Source organism: Haemorhous mexicanus, chromosome 4, assembly GCF_027477595.1.
Source record: "Haemorhous mexicanus isolate bHaeMex1 chromosome 4, bHaeMex1.pri, whole genome shotgun sequence".
In the NCBI taxonomy this organism is placed as follows: Eukaryota; Metazoa; Chordata; class Aves; order Passeriformes; family Fringillidae; genus Haemorhous; species Haemorhous mexicanus.
In genome coordinates, this window is record NC_082344.1 from 76,586,192 (window position 1) to 76,606,794 (window position 20,603).

General features: G+C 51.2%; 1 protein-coding gene across 4 annotated transcripts in view; it reads right to left on the reverse strand.

Moving 5' to 3' along the window:
* Nucleotides 1–1,106: 1,106 nt before the first annotated feature.
* EXOC6B (exocyst complex component 6B) overlaps nucleotides 1,107–20,603 on the reverse strand; it is a 328,073-nt gene continuing 308,576 nt past the window's right edge. Inside the window, exons 21-22 of one of the 4 annotated variants that reach the window (XM_059845563.1) lie at nucleotides 13,278–13,390; nucleotides 1,107–5,421 (exon numbers count right to left, since the gene is read on the reverse strand). In XM_059845563.1, coding sequence (XP_059701546.1) covers nucleotides 5,295–5,421; nucleotides 13,278–13,390 — 240 coding nt within the window. In that variant the 3' untranslated portion in view covers nucleotides 1,107–5,294. The other 3 variants (XM_059845562.1, XM_059845564.1, XM_059845566.1) reach the window with 3 other exon arrangements.

The following is a 20,603-nucleotide window of genomic DNA, read 5'->3' on the forward strand; positions in this document are numbered from 1 at the left end:
GATCCAAGAGCCACTGATCCACGAAGGTGTGGGATCCACTGATCGAGGATGATCTGAGATCTTCTGATCCAGAAAGGTCCAGGATCCACTGATCCAAGATGACCTGAGATCCCTTCCCACCATCTCCCACCGAGGTCCCACCGTGTTGGACCACATCCTATCTCCACATCTCCCTCTCCCACTTGGAGCATCCCAAAATTCACCAGGAAAAGGGGACGGGGGTGACACAAAGGTCCTCAACCCAGGCACTGGGGGGTTTCCTGGATTTTTGGGTCCTTCCTGGACCTGCCGTGGGAGGAGATGGAGTTTTCCCCTTTTTCTCCATTACCAGGAAACGTCCAGGAATATCCTGGTTAAATTCAGGATTTTCCCAGATTCCCACCCTCCTTTCCCCCTCTCCTGCAGGGAAAGGCCCTTGGCAGGGGTGGAGTCACCAACAACTCCAGGGAACGTTTTCCTTCCCACTGCTCCAAATTAACACCTGGGAATTCCCACCTCAGGATCTGCCAGAAACCAGCAGGGATAAAGGGCTGAGAAAAGGGATTTAAGAGGAATTCATGGACTCCAAGCCATCCAGGAATCTTTGCCATCCCATGGACATTCCCCAAATCCTTCACCCTGCACAAACCCCACATCATCTGCTTGAGCCATTCCGTGGAATCTCCCCATCTCCAGAATCCTGGAGTGGTTTGGGTGGAAAAGGAACCTTAAATCCCAACCAGTTCCATGGGGAGGGACAATTCCCACTGTCCCAGGTGGATCCAAGCCCCAGTGTCCAACCCGGCCTTGGCCACTGCCAGGGATCCAGGGGCAGCCCCAGCTGCTCTGGGAATTCCAGCCCAGCCCCTGCCCACCTTCCCAGGGAGGAATTTTTGGATAGGAACCAGTTAAAATCTCCCAGATTTGGGCAAAACTTGGTTTCTGCTCAGGGCAACGAGGGAAGCTGGAATCCAACGCTCTTCCAGGGATTTTCTTGCCCCTGGATCCCCCATAAACCTGGGTGTGGGAGCAGCCAGGTGTCCAAAGGGGATGTGGAATTTTATCCTTTATGGGATTCAGGGATCAGGTTTCTCCCCGGGGATGCACAGAGCCAGACGAGACGTTAATGAAACAGTTAAATGCTGTATTTGTTTAATTGGAATTACACCAGGATAAATGTCCAACATGCTAACTTCTAACAGAATTGAACCTGTAAACCATGCAGTCCTTTCTCCAACCATTCCAGCTCTTTTTCCTCTTGGAATCAGTAGCTCTGCTAGCGAGTTTTAAGGAAAAAAAAAACCCAAACAAACCAACAACAAAATTCCCTTTAAAGTTAAACCTAATTTGCTAAATTTTCCCCTTATTGTGCAACGACTTGTGCAAAAAAAGCTGTTTTCACCACCTCGGTTCCCAAAATCAGATCCTTCCACCCCAAAATCAACGGGAAAAAGCAACTCCAGCAGCCGGCGGACAGGGATGGGATGGGATGGGATGGGATGGGATGGGATGGGATGGGATGGGATGGGATGGGATGGGATGGGATGGGATGGGATGGGATGGGATGGGAGTGTGGGGGGTTTTCCTGGCAAAACAGAATCTGAGGGATGAGCCAAGGCAGGGAGCAGCTTGGACAGGACAGGATTCCAGAGCTGCCCATGGAATTTTTGGGAAGCTGCAGGTGGGGATGGATCCCAGCTCTGGGAAAAGCTTCCCAAATCCAGCTCTGGGGGCAAGAAGGGCTGGAGCAGCAGCTTTGGGGTGAAGCCAGCCCCCCCTGAGCTCCCCCCCTCCATCCTGGCATTTTTGGGGTAACTCCCAGCCAATCCCGGTGTCTTCAGGTCACTTCCTGCTGATCCACGGCGTTCCCAGTGGACAGCAGAGCTGGGATCATCCCGGAGTCACTTGGGATGGGATTTATGGGATTTGTGTTCCCTTGGAGCTGCCAGCAGTGGGATAAGTATGGAATTGTGCCAGGGGGATATGAGGGGTCTCCAGCCCCAAGGAGCTGTAGGAAAAACGGGACAGAGATCCCAAAAATCCTGCGGGATCCAGGGATGGGACACGAATCCAACCAGAGCGTGGGACGGTGTTTGGATGCTCCAGTCCCCTCCAAGGCCCCAAAAAGCACCAAACCCAACCCAGAACTACCGGGAAAAGCCCAGCGGAGGCAGGAGACACCCAAGGGTGAGGAATCTCTGCCTGGGACTTGGATTCTGGTTGGAATTTGATCCCAAAACTTCGGCACGAGGGATGTGGCAGCAGCGATGCCCCCGAAGCGGCCACAGCTCCGTCCCAGACTCACTTCCAAGGAATTTGGGGCCTCCACGGCCCTTCCCACAGCTCCTGTCCGGAATTCCACCTTCCCCAAAGCAGCCAATCCGGGAGAAAACAGCCCCAAACCAGCATCATCCCAACTCCTCCCGTCCCCATCCCAGCGGGAGCTGGGATTGGATCTGGAACAAAGTGCAAAAATCACTGGGAGCATCTGGCTTGAACTCCAGCCCTAGGAATACCCAAAAAATCCCAGGAAAACTCCTCCTTTCCCACCTCCTAGGTGCTGGTGGCTCAGGGAGAACATCCCATGGAAGGGTTGGGCTGCAAATCCCCACTTTGGATACATTGTTTGGGATTATTCCCAACTCCTGGAATGCCTGACAACTCCTGAAGAAGGAGAGAAGCTCCTTGGGAAGCTAAATTTGAATTCAAATATAATTTTTTTCCCACTGCTGCTGGAATATATTTGCTGGAGGCGGGAAAAATTACGGGATAATCCAAATTTCTTTTCTTAAAAAAGGAAATCCACTAAGGAACGCTCAGTGGATGTGGAGCGAGGTGTGAGAGCAGCATTGTTTATTCTGGGCAGCTGGAAATCTGGGACTTGGGTCCTGCCCCTGTTCCCCACCCCCCTGTTCTATTCCCTGCAGCGACTTTTCCCTCCTAAGCAATTCCATCCGTGTCGGAGGACACCCATCATTAGGAAGAGACGGAGAGGGGATTTGGGATGTCTTCCAGGGCTCTTTTTTTGGGGGGGCAATCTGTTTAAAAGATTAATTTTGTTTGGAAGTGATGGAACATCTCTCGGAACAAAAAGTTAATTGGGACCAGAGTCCCAAAATCCCATTTTTCATCCCGGGCTCTGACTTGCGGTTCCGGCTCTTGACCTCCCGAGATCAGGAACTCCCAGAATCACTCCCTTGGCCGGATTTGACTTTCCCAGCAGCAAATCCCGAGTGCCAGGAGCTGGTTTGGAGGATCCCAATCCTGGTTTTTCCAAAAAAAACCCCTGAAGGAGCAAGGAAACACATCCCAGGTCGCTGCTCCTGGAGTTACAGCTCAGGGAGACGGGAAGGGGACCCAGAGTGGATTTGGGAAGGGTGGGAGCTGCCTGGAACATCTGGAATGAGGCTGTGCTGGGGACTTTTTGTGGGAATACCTCGTGGAGTGCAATACAGGAGGGGAAAATGGAATTTCAGGATGGCAGCAAAAAATCCCTTCCCTGTGTCCCGGGGTTTCTGCTCCCTCTCCATCCCACTCCCAGAATTCCAACCCCTTGTCCCTCTGGGTCATTTCCACAGGTGTCTCCAAAGCTGATCCCTTTCTGGCCACGCTGACTCCAACTTTCCTTCACCTGCCGCTTTTCCCATCATTCCTCTTCCATATCCCTCCAGGAGGAGTCCACAGGGATCCCCCAATCCCTCTCCAAATCCAAGGAATTACAAATTTTCCCTCTTAGTAATGAAAACAATCCCTTGGTCCCTGTAGCTGGAGATGGCTGGGACAGCCCGAGAGCTCCAGGGGGTCATTCCTGACCGTGTTCCCGTTAAATTCTGGGATCCAGGCAAAGGAACCTTCTCCCAATGAAAACCAACCCCAAAATATTGCTGAGGAGCGAGGTGGGAAGGTAAAACCCTGGACTAGTGCATCCAGAGGGTTGGGAATGGGCACAGGAGCAGCTCAGGGCTGCAACAACCCCCAGGGAGACTGGAATTCCCTTTGAGGGTGTGGGAACGTGGCTGGATAATGGGAGGAATTAGAGGCAAAAGGGTGACAAGATGAGAAGGGCAAAAATCCCCCTCTGGAAGTGGAATCCTGGGATTAAATCCTGTTGGTGGCCGCCTGGTTTGAGTAGAGGGTTTTTGGGGACCTTCAGGACAGGGGGAATTTTATCCACAGGCACTCTGGAGCAGCGCTGCTCCACAGGGAATCTCCCACCTCTCCAGGAGATTCCCACTGGTCCAGCTCCAAAACTTCCCACGGAAGTCTTCCCCGTGGAGCCACCAGGAGGAGAGGGAGGATGGGACACCAGCATGGAAAAGAGAGGGAAAATCCTTCCCACTCTGGGAATCTGTCCCTCCTGGGCACTGGGACATCCCAGAATGCCTTCCTTCTATCCCTGTGGAGCACCCATCCCTTCCTGCTCCCCTTCCATGGATGTGTCCAGGAGATTCCCACTGGTCCAGCTCCAGCCAGGGTGACTGAGGGAAGTTTTCCCCATGGAACCATCAGGAGGAGAGGGAGGATGGGACACCAGCATGGAAAAGAGAGGGGAAAACCCCTCCCGGAGACCAGGAGATCCCAGTGTGCCTTCCCCTCATCCTGTGAGGATCCATCCCTTCCCTTTCCCTATCCATGGGTGTGTCCAGCAGCATCCCAGCCCGGCAGCGCTGCCACGGGACACATTCCCAGATTATCCTTCAGCTGTTTTTTCCCAAATCTGATCGAGGAGGCCGCTCCAAACCCTTCTCCATGATCCCACAGCCCCTGGCAGGTCCCAGAGTGGAGCTCAGGGATGGTGACAGACATGCGGGAAAGGGTCGCGATTCCAGGGATTTGCAGGCAAACGTGGAAATCAGCCTGGGCAGGGGGAAAAGTGGAGAAAAAAACCCAGGGAAATCCCTTTTTCCTACCTAAATCCAAACCACAGGACACACTCAGGTAACCCTCTTCCCTCTGCCCAGAGAAAACCACGGCTCTTCCCAGACTTCTCAGTTTTCCAAGGGAATAAATTAACAAAAGGAAGGCAGGATGATCCCTTCAATTTGGCTTTGACCAAAACAAAAAGCAAAAAACCCAGTCCGGGTGTGAACTTCTCCCAGGCTCCAAGAATTCCCATCACTTCCTAAACCCCTGAAAATAGGAGCTGATCCAGGAGACTCCTGCCACCACCTCTTTTCCCAGGATTGTTCCACCGGGAGCGTTTTGCCGTCGGGGGGAGGCTCCGCGGAGACTTTCCAGGCGAATAAAAAAATACAAATCTTCTCTCCCAACGAGATTCCCGAAGTCCAGGCTGCGGGAAGGAGATTCCAAGCTCCTCAGGAGTGGTGGCTGTTGATGAGGCCACGCAGCTGCTTGGCCACGGTGTCGATCAACTTCTGCTTGTCCCGCTCGTTTTTCCGGAATTGGGCGAAAACGTTGTTTTTCCTGCTCGTGTCCCGCATCCTGCACGGAGCACAAACAGGTTATGGAACAGGGACTGGGAATGTCCAGGGCTCAGAGAGCAGCACATGGAATTTCCAACCTCTACACCATTTTTTGGGGCATTTTTCATCACAATCCATGCCACTTTGGGGTCTCCCCAATTCCCGATCATGTTTCTGGAAGAGGGTGAACACATTTTTCCTGCTGTTGTCCCGCATCCTGCATGGAGCACAAACAGGTTATGGAACAGGGACTGGGAATGTCCAAGGCTCAGAGAGCAGCACATGGAATTTCCAGCCTCTACACCATTTTTTGGGGCATTTTTCATCCTAATCAATGCCACTTTGGGGTCTCCCCAATTCCCGATCATGTTTCTGGAATTGGGTGAACACATTTTTCCTGCTGGTGTCCCGCATTCAGCACGGAGCACAGACAGGTTATGGAACAGGGATTGGGAATGTCCAGTGATCTGAGAGGAGCATGTGGAATTTCAAGCCTCTACACCAAGTTTTGGGGCATTTTTCAGGCTTTAAATCTCCCCAATCCCAATCAACGCCACTTTGGGGTCTCCCCAGTTCCCACTCGTTTTTCCGGAATTGAGTGAGAACATTTTTCCTGTTGGTGTCCTGCATCAGGGCTCAGGGATGAGCATGTGGAATTTCAAGCCTCTACACCAATTTTTGAGGCATTTTTCATCCCAATCAACGCCACTTTGGGGTGTTCCCAATTCCTGCTCATTTTCCCAGAATTTTGGGAAAACATTGTTTTCCATGTGAGAGGAGCACATGGAATTTCCAGGCTCTACACCATTGTTTTTTTTTAAATTTTCAGGAGTTTTTGCTTTAAACCCTTCTAATCCAAACCAACACCACTTTGGGGTCTCTCCCTAATTCCCGAATGCAGGAAATCCTAAATCCTGCATTCAGATCCCTCTTCCAAACAGGGATTTCTCCATCCCCACATCACCTTCTGTGGCGGTGATGGAATTTGAGGAGGAAATTTAAAAAATCAGCACGGAGTCCACAGAATTAAGGCTTTTTACTTCAAACTTGCATGCACGAGATGCAGCTGTAGGGGAGGCTGGGAAGGTCTGGAGTTGTGAATTTCAATTTTATAAAATATTCCGAGGAATCACGGAATGTTTGGGTTGGAAGGGACCTTAAACCCCATCCCTTTCCAAGCCCCTGCCATGGGCAGGGGCACCATCCACTACCCCATTTTTCCCCGATGAATAAAAAATATAAATTATATAAATGTATAAATTATATAAATGTATATAATTTATATTAAATATAACATGGAATAATTCCCATTCCAGGAAGGAATCCAGCTGTGTGGAAGGAGCACGGCGCCTCCAGGAGGTCTCCATAAATCCAGAGCCCAGCAGAGCAGGAGGTGGGATGGGGGCAAAGCTGGGGGGGGTTTCATGCACTCCTGCATTCCCAGATCCATATTTTGGGGGGAACAGGCCTTGGGACACTTCCCAAGGGTGCTGGGAAGGGAAAAAAATCCCACCAGGATCAACCTTCCAGCAGCTCCTGAAGGCAAAACCTCCCAAAATCCAACCTGCTGGGGCTCGGCTCTTCCAAATTATCCCAATTTGTAAAAGATTTCCTGGGTAAATCAGATCTGGCAGAGGCTGAGGGCTTTGGATGCATCCCATAATCCCAGTTTTTGGCAGTGGGAAGTGACAAGGACTTGGTGCTGATGATCCCTGGGAAGCTGGCACTGGATCACCCCGAGGGTCTGGAGTCAACTGAGCACAGCCCCAACCTCTCCAGCCTTCCGGAACACAAACAAACATCCAAGGTTTTCCAGGCTTCCATCTCCCAGAAAGAGCCACAGGGAATCTGAAATGTTCCCAAAAACACCAGGCTTGGAACTGCAATCCAGGATAACAGCTTTATCCCAAAGGGGAATTTACTGGGGTTACCAGAGACGGAGCTGCTCTCCCAACAGGAACAGGAGAGCTTGGAGCACTTCCAGTCACCAAAAATTGGGATTTGTTTGGTTTTCCCTGTTTCTCAGCTGCAGCAGGCTGGCAGCTGCTCCTCCAGGAGAACCAGGGAGCGATTGTTCCAGCGGGAAGTGCAGGTTGGAGTCGCCCAGGCCCTGCTATCGTGGATTTGGGGATAATTATCCTCCCCCGGAACTCCAAACAGCTCCAGGAGGTCTCCAAGCCCTTCCCCAGGAAGGCTGGGAGCTCTCACAGGGTCCAGAGGGACATCAGAGGTGCTGGAAGTTGATCTGTGCCTTTGGAAAGCTCTTCCCAGCCCTTCCACACACCGGGAATTTGGAGCTTTTCCATCCTGGCACCTTTAGGGCCATCTCCCACCCCGTGGGACCTGCTTGGGTCCATGGAATGCTCTGGAAGCAGCACACATTCCAGGTGAGAAAACCCTGGGGTGCGTTGGGATGACTGGGAAGGAGCTGGATGGATAAACCTCTGGATCAGGATGGAAAGGGATTGCAGCTGATCCCCAGACAAACCCACAGAGGTGGATCTGGGAAAGTCTGGGAGCATCTGGGAGCTTCCAGGATCTCCAGACACCACGTGAAGGTGCAAGTCCTGAACTACTAATAATTAATGAAGATACAGGACACAAAATCCTGCAGGATTTGGGATGGGGTGTGCAGATCCATGGGGGTTTTTTCCCTGAGAAAAGCTATGGGATAACTGGAAGCACCATTAACAAACCCACAGAGGTGGATTTGCTGAAATCTGGGAGCTGCTGGAATTTCCAGACACCGCGTGAAGGTGCAAACACTGAGCTATTAGCTATTATTAATTAATTAAGCTGCCTACAGGACAGAAAATCCTGCAGGATTTGGGATGGGCTATGGAGATCCATGGGGGTTTTTTCCCTGAGAAGAGCTTTGGGATAACTGGGAGCACCATTAACAAACCCACAGAGGTGGATCTGGGAAAGTCAGGGAGCATCTGGGAGCTGCCGGGATCTCCAGACACCACGTGAAGGTGCAAGTCCTGAGCTATTAATAATTAATTAAGATACAGGACAGAAAATCCTGCAGGATTTGGGATGGGCTGTGCAGATCCATGGGGGTTTTTTCCCTGAGCTGAGCTTTGGGATAACTGGGAGCACCATTAACAAAACCCACAGAGGTGGATCTAGTGAGGTCTGGGCACTGCTGGAATTTCCACATGAAGGTGCAAGCACTGAGACATTAAATACTATTAATTAATTAAGCTGCCTAGAGGACACAAAATCCTGCAGGATTTGGGACGGGTTGAGGAGATTCCCAGTTTTATTTCCCCGAGCAGAGCCTTGGGATAACTGGGAGCACCATTAACAAAACCCACAGAGGTGGATTTGATGAAGTCTGGGAGCTGCTGGAATTTCCAGACACCACGTGAAGGTGCAAGCACCGAGACATTAAATATTATGAATTAATTAAGCTGCCTACAGGACACAAAATCCTGCGGGATTTGGGACGGGCTGTGCAGCTCCCCAGTTTTATTTCTCCGAGCAGAGCTTTGGGATAACCGCGGGTTTGGAAGCCGGTCCCAGGATTAGGAGTGAAAGGAAGGGAAAGGCGAGCTCGGCGCTGTCCCCACCCCTGTCAACAAACACCACCTCGGAGAGAGCCGAGCTTTGTCTCAATTAATCCGGGAGGGGAAGAAAGCAGCGGGGTAAAAGCTCCTCTTTTAGCTCTAATTAGTGCATTTGGGAGGATCGGGTTGCGCAGGGCCCCGCTCCAGAGGCACTTTGCATTTCCAGCGTTTCGGGCTCCATTGAGAGCGGACAATCGGGGCCCTGCCAGGTGAGGGTGAAAGCCCGAGCGAGCGCATACTTACACCCGGGATATCCTGGGAGAGACAGAGACACCGCGGTGATAAGGGACAGAGATAACCAGGAGAACAGGTTACAGGCTGAGCCGGCCCCGCTCAGAATTCCCCCCGGGATTCCCGGCGGGATGGGAGGCAGCGGGTGTGCCTGGAGTGAGGAGCCTCGGGAGAGCTCGTGTGGGATGGACAGAGACCCCTCAGAGGGGATCCCTGAGAGCGTCCAAGGCCAGGGTGGGCACTGGGGCTTGGAGCAGCCTGGGACAGGGGAGGTGTCCCTGCCCATGGATGGGAGCGGGAATGGGATGATCCTTAAGGTTCCTTCCAACCCAAACCTTTCCAGGATTCTGTAGCCCCTCTGCTCTGGGAAGGCTGGGAATGTTCCCCTGGAGAAGGGAAGGCTCCAGGCAGAGCTCAGAGCCCCTGGCAGGGCCTGGAGGGGCTCCAGGAGAGCTGGAGAGGGACTGGGGACAAGGGACAGAGGGACAGGAGCCAGGGAATGGCTGCCACTGGGAAAGGGGAGATTGGGCTGGGATCTTGGCAAGGAATTGCTGGCTGGGAGGGTGGGCTGGGCTGGGCTGGAATTCCCAGAGCAGCTGGGGCTGCCCCTGGATCTCTGGGAATGTCCAAGACCAGGTTGGACACTGGGGCTTGGATCCACCTGGGACAGTGGGAGGTGTCCCTGCCATGGATGGGGTGGGAACAGGATGATCCTTAAGGTTCCTTCTAACCCAAAACATTCCAGGATTTTATGGCTCTATGAAATGAGCCAGGCTGGGGTTTGGTGACATTTTAACACCACTGAGTGTGGAGCTGCTCTCCTGCTGTCCCACCACCTTCCCAGCCTCTGCCACGATCCCAGCTCACTGCCTGCCTCAATTCCCCGGCTCTCCCAGATGCTGCATGGCCAAACTCCCAGATTTTGGATGTCCCTTTATTTTTTCAGTTTGCTGTTAGCTCTGAATAAACCTCTCATTTTCCCACCACAGACGCTGGGCCACGAATTCTCTGTGTGTCACAGAATTATCCCGGCTGGAAGAGCCCTCCAAGGTCACCAAACCCAACCATCCCCAGAATTTCCTCACCCATGGCCCCCAACAACCCAGGGATGACACAAACCATGAAATGCCAGTATAAACACAACGCCACGAGGTGTGAAAGTCCTTCAAAACCCCGTTTAGTCCCCGTTTCCCTCACCGGTGCCCTCGGGGTGTCCTGAGGTGCTGTGGCATCCGTCCTTCTCCTCTGGTGGAGAGGAGCTGGACCACGACGGCACAGAGGGAACCCCCAAGTTCACAAACACCCCAAGGTCGCTCACAGAATCAGAGATCCAGGGAATGATTCGGGTTGGAAGGGATCTTTAAAGCCCATCCAGTGCCACCCCCTTGGGAGCCACCGTCCCAGGGTGCTCCAAGCCCCGTCCAACCCGGCCTTGGGCACTTCCCGGGATGCAGCTGGGGTTGGATGAACCATGGAATCAGAGCATTTGGGGCAGTTTGAGGTGATTTGGGGTCTCTCCTTCTCCTCGAGGAGGAGGTGACGAGTTTAGGGTTGGGGCCACATTTCCAGAAGAACATTCAAGGCCCCTGGATCCCGGGAAGTGTCCAAGGCTAGGTTGGACGGGCTTGGAGCAGCCTGGGATAGTGGGAGGTGTCCTGCCCATGGAACTGGATGGGCTCTGAGGTCCCTTTCCCACCCAAACCATTCCATGATTCCACGAGGATCCCCTCCTGCCCTCTCCTCCGTGCAGGACCCAGCACTGCAGCGCCCGTGCCAGGAGCCGCTCGGAAAACGCTAAATTCCCACTTTTTGGCTCGTTCTCTGTCCCACCAGCTGGAAAACGACCTGGGAGGTCTGCAGGGAGCAGGAGCAGAGTGGATCCTTCCCAAGCCAGCTTGGAGCTGGACCAGCCGAGATCATCTGGGAGACCCACCACGGGCAGGGGTGACAGGCAAAGCAAATCCCGCTTTTCCCGAGGCCAATCCCGCAGCGTTCCCGGGACTGGCACAGCCCCCCGGGAGCCACCCCGGAGCCCCGGGCGCTGTTCCCGGCACCGCTCCAGGGTTTGGGATGGAGCCGTGCGGAGCATGAGAACGACGGCCCTCAAAGGATGGATTGAGGGGGCCCCGGAGGCTCCTCCGGCCCCACGGAACCGGGATCGGGGCTCGCCGGGAACGCCGCGGGAGGGAGGTGGGAGAAACGGGAACGGGAGAGAGGGAGAAGAGAGAGACATGGAAATAAAAATGTAGGGGTGTGTAGGAATAGAAAAAATAGAAATAGAAAGAAAAGGAGATAAAAATCTAGAAATAGAAATAAATAGAAATATGGAAATATAGAAATATAGAAATATAAAATATAGAAATATAGGAATACAGGAATATAGAAATATAGAAATATAGGAATATAGAAATCTAGAAATAAAGGAATATAGGAATATAGAAATATAGGAATATAGGAATATAGAAATATAGAAATAAAGGAATATAGGAATATAGAAATATAGAAATATAAAAATATAGAAATATAGGAATATAGAAATAAAGGAATAAAGGAATACAGAAATAAAGGAATATAGAAATACAGAAATAAAGGAATACAGAAATACAGAAATAAAGGAATATAGAAATATAGGAATATAGAAATATAGAAATACAAAAATATAGAAATATAGAAATATAGGAATATAGGAATATAGAAATATAGAAATATAGAAATATAGGAATAGAGAAATATAGAAATAAAGGAATATAGAAATATAGGAATATAGAAATATAGGAATATAGAAATATAGAAATAAAGGAATATAGGAATATAGAAATATAGAAATATAAAAATATAGAAATATAGGAATATAGAAATACAGAAATACAGAAATATAGAAATACAGAAATAAAGGAATATAGAAATATAGGAATATAGAAATATAGGAATATAGAAATATAGAACCATAAAATATAGAAATACAGGAATATAGGAATTTAGAAATATAGAAATATGGAAATATGGAAATATAGAAATGAGAAAATACAGAAATAGAGATAAAAATACAAACCCAGAAATAAATAGAAAATAAAATATAGAAATAGAAATAAAATATAGAAATAGAAATAAAATAGAAAATAAAATATAGAAATAGAAATAAAATTGAAATAAAATATAGAAATAGAAGTAAAATACAGAAATAGAAATGAAAACAGAAATAAATAGATCTGTAGGAATAAAAGGAAATAAAAGTATAGAAACAGAAATAAAGAAATACAGAAATATAGAAAGAAAAATACAGAAATAGCAATAAATATGGAAATAAACAGAACTATAGAAATAAATAGAAATAAAAATATAGAAATAGAAACAAAAATACAGGAATATAGACAGAAAAATGCAGAAATAGAAATAAATATGGAAATAAACAGAACTCTAGAAATGTAGAAAAAAATACAGAAATAGAAATAAATTTTAAAAGAAATACATAGAAATATAAATCTAGAACTATAGAAATACAGAAATAAATAGAAATAAAAATACAGAAATAGAAATAAATATAGAAGTAAATAGAAATAGAAATATCGAAATAGATATAAACAGAACTACAAAAAATTCAAAACATAGAAATAAAAAGAAATAGAAATACAGAAATACAGAAAGAGAATGGAATAAAACAGAATATTCTCAGGTGGATGGGAACCTCCAACAGCGTGGTCCAACCACTGCCCGACCACTTCATGACCAAAAGTTGTTCATGGCATTGCCCAAACACTGAAAAATTCGGGATAGCCACTCCAGCCTGCAGCCCAGCACATTTTACAGGATTTTGGAGCTGGAGGTTCCTCTTTGCAGTGAAATTTTCTGGTAGGACGAGGAAAACTCTGCTCAAGAGCCAATAAAAAGAGGGACCCGCAGCCAAGCCGGTGCATTTGGATAATGTGGGATTCGGGTCAAGGGATAAAATGGGATTTTTCCATCTGAGCTCCCTCTGTCCACCCAGGGCCCAGATCTTTGCTCACAGGGGTGGAAAGAGCTGCTAAAGCACGATGGGGGTGGAAATCCTCCCGGGATTTTGGGCCACACTCACTTTTCCAGCAGGATGAGGGCCGTGGTGGGGTTCACACGAAGGTACTTGCACGTGGGCTGTCCGTAGTCAGCCAAATACGTTGACCAATCCCACTGGATGAACAGATCCAAGAGCTGGAAAGGAAAAACAAACAGGGTTGGAAAAGCTGGAAAAGGCAGCAGGTGTTTCCCTCAAAGGTGGCAGAGGTCCTGGGCAGGTGGAGTTATCCATTAAAAAAAAAATGAATGCAGGTTTTAATAATTTATTATTATTCTGTTAAGGTCTCGTCATTAACTTGATTGGACGTCATTGTTAATTTAGGAATATTTAACATTGATGAATGCAGGGCTGCATTAATTTAACCATTGAGCATTCCTGCTCTGTGATCCCTAATTTTGGGGATGTGAGGAGGATTTGAGGTCTGAGACACCTCGAGGACGTGGGTGACCAACAACCCCAGTGCCCTGACGCTCTCAGCTACGGCAGGAGGAAACTTTTGGGGTCAAAGTCACCACAAACTTCTTCTGTCCCCAAACAACCATGTCATTCTAACCATTCCCCATGGATTTCTCACCACCCCGGGCCCGCCCCAGCACCCTCCAAGTGCTCTGGATGTGTCTCCAAAGCCCAGAGGAGCTCGGGGGGTTATTCCAGGTGAGTGCAGCTCCCGGAGCTGGGAGTCCCAGGTGCTTTCCAGACTTTGGTAAGAGAAACCACCAGGCCTTGGCAGCGGGGGAAGGAGAAGGGATTAACTCGGCCATCCGTGACGGTCCCTGCTCCAGACTGCCAAAATTCCCACCCGCAGCCTTTCGTGTCCACAAATGACCCCGCTCCTCCCAGCCAGGTGAGGGACGGGCAAACGACAGCCCAGGCTGCCCAAATGCCCTCTTTCCACACTGTTCCCATCCTTGTTTTCCTTAAAAAGCCAAGAGCTGCCTTGCCCTCCTCACATGAGGATCTCCTCACCTCGGTGAGGACCTGGCTTCTCCAGCCACCCACGAGGGCATGAATTCGCTGTGCATCCCAGAGTTATTCCTGTGGAAGAGCCCTCCAAGGTCACCAAATCCAACCATCCCCAGCATTTCCACACCCATCCCTGACCCACAGGTCAGAGATGTTCCCTAAATGCCCAAATTCCCTAAATGCCCTCTTCCCACACTATGCCTATCCTTATTTTCCTTAAAAAACCGGGAGCTGCCATGCCCTCCTCACACGTGGATGTTCTCATCTCAATGAGGACTTGGCTTCTCCACCCACCCATGAGGTCACCGTCCAGGTTCCCTAAATGCCATCTTCCCACACTGCTCCTATCCTTATTTTCCTTAAAAAACCAGGAGCTGCCACACCCTCCTCACATGAAGATCTCCCCCCTTCAACGAAGACTTGGCTTCTCCACCCACCCATGAAGGCACAGTCCAATGCCCTCTTCCCACACCATTCCCACCCTTGTTCTCCTTAAAAACCAGGCTCTCCCCTGCCCTCCCCACACGCGGATCTCCTCACCTCGACGAGGACTCGCCTCCTCCACCCACCCGCAGCGGCACGGCCCGGCATTCCCGGGACGCCGCCTCCACCTCTGCCCCAGCCCCAGCAGGTTAATTAAGAGCTCCTGCCATTCCCCCCTCCCAAAGATCCCGTCTTGGAGCGCCGCTGTGACCACTCTATTTGGGGACAGCCTGCCAAGCGCGTGGACGTCTTCATCGCCCGCTCGGCGCGTCCCGGTGCCCACCACCGGGGCCGGGAGAGGCCGGGCCCGTCCCGCGGCCAGCGGGGCCCATAGAGGCCTCATTGTCCCCGCGTCGCCATGGTTTTCCTGGAGGCCCCGGCGCTGTTTAACAACGCATCCTGCCCCGCCAAGAAGGGGATTTAGCTCCTCCGAGACCTCCAGATACAAAACAAAAATGTGCAACAAGATTCTTTTTGACTATGTAGGTCAGGGCAAGGAAAACAAGCTGTCGGGAACAATCCCCCGGGCTGGCAGGGGGGATGGATTAGCCGGGACCTAAGAGGGCTTTTCCAGCCCGGGTCCCGCTCGGCTTTGTCCGGCGGGGCCTTTGTGTTGAACTACAAACCCGAGCTGAACATCATTGGCAGGAGGTTTTTCCAAGGGGGCACCTTCGAGAGAGACAACCTTAAATATGATTTCACAGGCGCTTTTCAGGCCGAGCGCCGGGGCCAGAACGCTTCCGCGGGGCTTGGCGGCTGCTGGGAGGAGTCGCACGGTTGTACAGGCTCAAAGGGAACCCCCACAACGCGCCAAAGACCTCTTGCTGGTGGCCCCCGGGAGGCTGAACGTGCCTCGGGCAAATCCCAAACAAAGCCTGAACGAGTTTCTTGCCATGGAAAGTGCACGGCCGGCCGGAGCATCCAGGGGCCAGGTAGCCGTTGGTGGGGAGAGGGAATAAAGAGCCAGGAGGAAAGGGATGAAGGAAGAAAGGAAATTAAAAAAAGTGAGGATTAGGAAGGGGTTTGGAGGAGATGGAATTAAAACGTTGGGAGTTGTTCTGGCAGAGGCTTGGGAGCAATGCAGGAGCTCAGAGGGACACGGAGCTGCTCCCAGGGCTGGAGCCCCTCTGCTCTGGAGCCAGGCTGGGAGAGCTGGGAATGTTCCCCTGGAGAAGGGAAGGCTCCAGGCAGAGCTCAGAGCCCCTGGCAGGGCCTGGAGGGGCTCCAGGAGAGCTGGAGAGGGACTGGGGACAAGGGACAGAGGGACAGGAGCCAGGGAATGGCTTCCCTGCCAGAGAAACTCCAGTGACCTGGAACCATCAACAGCAGCCCCACACAAGCCCAGGTGTGCCCAGGTGGCCAAGGAGGCCAAGGGCACCTGGGCTGTGCCAGCTCGGGGGTGGCAGCAGGACCAGGGCAGTGCCTGTCCCCTGTGCTGGCACTGCTGGGGCCACAACCTCAAATCCTGGGGCAGTTTTGGGCCTCTCCCAACAAGAGAGACCCTGAGGGGCTGGAGCATGGCCAGGGAAGGGAACGGAGCTGGGCAGGGGCTGGAGAATCCCTGAGGGAGCTGGGCAGGGGCTGGAGAATCCCTGAGGGAGCTGGGCAGGGGCTGGAGAATCCCTGAGGGAGCTGGGAAGGGGCTGGAGAATCCCTGAGGGAGCTGGGCAGGGGCTGGAGAATCCCTGAGGGAGCTGGGCAGGGGCTCAGCCTGGAGCAGAGGAGGCTCAGGGGGACCTTGTGGCTCTGCACAGCTCCTGCCAGGAGGGGACAGCCGGGGGGGTCAGGCTCTGCTCCAGGGAACAGGGACAGGAGCAGAGGGAACGGCCTCAGGGGAGCCTCAGGGTGGGCACCAGCAGGAATTTCCTCATGGAAAGGGCTGTCCAACCTGATGGAGACCCTATGCCTGGAATGATTTGAAGGATCCATTTGCGGACATGGGTCAGCAGTGGCCTTGGCAGTGCTGAGGAAAGGCTGGACTCCATCTCCGAGCGCTTTTCCAACCTCATCGATTCCGTGACTCCCAGCACTCCCACCTCAGCCTGGACCTTCCCGGAGCTCTCGCAGAGCCAGACCACCCCCAGGTGGCTCCCGACAGTGACGGATGGGCTGTGTATTTTCCAACTCTTTGCCCACATCCATCTTTTTTGGCTCGGCAGGTCCGCGGACGGCCGGGGCCAGCACCTTTGGCCCCGGCTGCCGGCGCTGCCGGCCCGGCTGCGGGTCGCGCTCCGGAGGGGAGAGGTCCTGCAGGAGGAAGCCCGAAGGCTCAGGGAGTGCTGCCTCCAGACGATTTATCTGTCACATAAATGTGGTTTTATTGGTTTTACTGCTTCAACTTTTCACCTCTGCTGCTAAATCTGTACGGGCCGAGGGGAAAGGAAAGAAAGGGAAAAGGAAAAAAAGAGCCGGCGGCGCGGGGCTGCCGTGGGTCTGCCGGGGGAGTTTCCAAATCAAATATGCAAATACCATTAATTCTTTAAACTGGAGTCTCCCTTTCAAGGCCATAAATCAAAGTCGACAGCGCATCCACTGGGGGGTGGGGGGGAAGGAAAAGCAGAGGAGGGAAAGGGGAAAAAAGAGGAGGGAAAAATTAAGAGGAGCTTTCACCACGGTGATGTGGGAGTGGGATAATATCGGGAAGCTGCAGATGTGCTCAGGGCTGGGGACCTGCAGCTTCCCGGGGCTCCAGGAACACCTTGAGCAGGAGTAGGGAGAGGTGCAGGTACAGCTTTAAAAAACAGAGAAGTGGAGGATGGTTTGAAAAAAATGCCAGAAAAAAGGTATTAAAAAGTAGTAAAATTGGTTTGATACACATGCATGAGCTTGTATTCAAATTGAAGTGTAGAATTCAAGAGAAGGAAATGCTGGAATGAAAGAATTAAACTGGGAGCCAGTTCCCAGCCCTGTCCCAGGTTCCCCTAGGAAGAACTTTCCCCCCCATTTCATGGAATCATGGAATCATTTAAACTGGAAAAGACCTTTCACATCATCAAATCCAACCACCAGTTCTACCTCAAAACCACTTCCTTTCCAACCCCCCTTGCAACGTCACCACCTCAAACTCTTCAAAAACGTCCTCTTTATACAAGCAGACAAATTTTCATGTCCCTCGCCTCAAGCAGAGGGTGAGGATGGCTGGAAGGTCCCAGCAGGAGGAGACCAGGCCGAGTTTGGGCTCCTCATCCCCCTCCAGATGGGAAGGAGAGCGGGGACAGTTTGTTCTGTCTGACGACAGCGTGGAATCTGGATGGAATCCTCCCGGCCAAGCCAGGAGCACTGGAATGTGAATCCAAACTGACTCCAAACACGGTTTGCAAGCCCTGCCAGAGCTCCTGGAACCAGATCTAAGCCACCACCGGCGTTCGCACGCTCGCACCCGTGTCACAGTCGTGGAATCATGGAATGGTTTGGGTGGGAAGGGACCTCAAAGCCCACCCAGATCCAACCCCATGGGCAGGCACACCTCCCACTATCCCAGGTGGCTCCAAGCCCCAGTGTCCCACCTGGCCTTGGGCACTTCCAGGGAAGGGGCTGAGGCTGCCCCACCTGGCCCAGCATGCCCCAGCAGGGAACTGTCCCAAAAGCTCCTGACCTGCACAAAATTCCCATGGGAATGTGCCAGTTTTCCCAGGAAAAGGGACAGGATTTGGTTACATAAGAGACATCCCCTCATCGTGGTTTTCCTGTCCTTTAGGGGTGGCTACAGGAGGAGGAGGAGGAGGAGGAGGAGGAAGATCTCTCTTCACAAGGAACCCCACGGAGAAGTTGAGGAGCAAAGGCTCCAAGGTGCCACAGGAAAGGTTTGACCTCCACACAAGAAAAAAATTCCCTGGAGTGAGACCCATTTTCCACTGGGACAACTTCGCTGTGGATGTGATGGATACCCCACTGGTGGAGGTTTTTGGCATGGACAGGGGGAGGTTCTTTCCATCCATTCCTTCCCCACAGCAGGTTGGACCAGATGAGCCCTCAGGGTCCCTCCTAACCAGGGTGGTTCTGTGATTCCATCCCAGGAAAAAACTTCCCTCTGGTCCACCACCAGATTTCCTCCCAGGGACAAGGAGGAGCACCCAGATGGATTTGGTGGGATTGGATGGATTTGGATTCCACCATGATGGACTGGAAAGGACCTTCCTCTGCCAGCACCATCCCAGCAGATGAGATGGTGCCAGGGTTGATGGGAAACATTCCATAAAGAACTAAACCTTTCCTTCCACAAAAGCCTAAATTAGGGAATTCAGTTCTTATTTCTGCAAGCACACACAGCTGAGTCGAGGTGGGGACAGGTCTTCCTTCCAGTGGGAATTTTGGGGACACCCAGATCCCCACGGGAGTGACAGTGATGGCACGTGGTTATGGCCAAGTTTTGTGATGAGTTTTATGTGCCCAGGGTATGGGAAAGCATGAACTCAGCCAGGTTTGGTGTTTTCCCAGCTGGAAGAAGCATTCCTGCCCTGAACCCTGCTGAGGGCCACATCCATGAGCTGGGTCACGTCCCTGAGTGCCCACTCTGGTTTTCCATGGAAGAAGGAGGAAATATTTTCAGATCCAAGGTGAAAACAGCTCTCAAAAGCTCCATTATCCCTCCTTATCCTCACAACCACAGTCTGATGTTCCTCTTCCCAGGGTTTTTGTACCTGGCATGAAGAACCTCTGACCCAACACCTTCCACAAACCAGCTTTGACTTGTACGAGGTCACACCTTGAACTTCTAAACCTCGGGAGGAATTTCCTCTAAAAAACTCCTTTCCCTGACTGAACACCACAGCTCCTCAGGAAAGGTGACAACGAGAGGCCACCCTTGTGTCCCACCTCGAGGATGGGACAAGATGTCCCAGTGAGATCAGAAAACAGCGGTGACACCCAGTCCTGCTGGGGACTTCCATGAAAGACACAAAACTACGGAAAACCAGCGGCAATTCCCAGTTTGTCCACGTCCATAACCCATCCCACCACTGGTGGAGCAGCCCCTTCCACCATCCAGCAGGGAATTGTCACGGATTACAAAAAACCCAAGGAGCTTCCAGCAGCAGCAGCCACGGACAAGCACAGTCCAAATAATTTATTTTGGGGAGGTTTCAATTATGCCTCGTGGGAAAGGAATACTGAAAGAGAAAGAAATATTCCGACCCCTGGGAAGACGTGGGGTTTGGACAATAGCGTTCCCAAAAAGAAAAAGGCACCGGGAATTGGAACATGATGTTTGGTGTTGAATTTGTGAAAGGCACGGAGGGGGAAATCGTGGTTTAAGTGAAAACAGGAGCGGGTTTGTCACTGGTTTCACTGGAAAGGAGGATTTGCTCTGGGAATTGGGTGTCCTTGGGGTGAGGGGTTGGAGAGCACCCGCAGGGAATTGGTGATGGACAAGGAAAGGGATCCACACACGGAAGGAAGATCTTAATTTATCTGCTCCCCTAATCACCTGGATTTCTGGGAATTACTACAGATCCAAGAGTCCTGCTTGGACCTCTCTGTGAGACACAACCACCCCGAGTGACTCCTCCAGGTCTCCTGGGATGTCCCACCCAGGGATCTCCTCCTGGAGAGAAGAAAACCAATTCCAAGCTCCTCACCTCACATTTAACTGGGTTGATCTTGCAAGTTAAAAGCAGCAATTTAATTTTTTTTTTTCTCTTACAATCTGCAAAAGTCAAACAATTCCTGGAAAAAAACCCCAACAAAGCAGGAGAGGAATGTGGGAGGATTTGTGGCAGCCAGGACAGTTTGTAACCAAGAGAGGTTTGAGACCAGCAAAACCCAAATCTGTCCAGTCTGGATTATTTTCAGCTTCACATTATTGCCTGTTTATAGGTCCTTGTATTCCTGATAGCCCAGATTTCCAGGGAAAGGGCTCCACAAAGCTTTTTGTGCACAGAGAGATCTCCTGGCTTTCCAGCT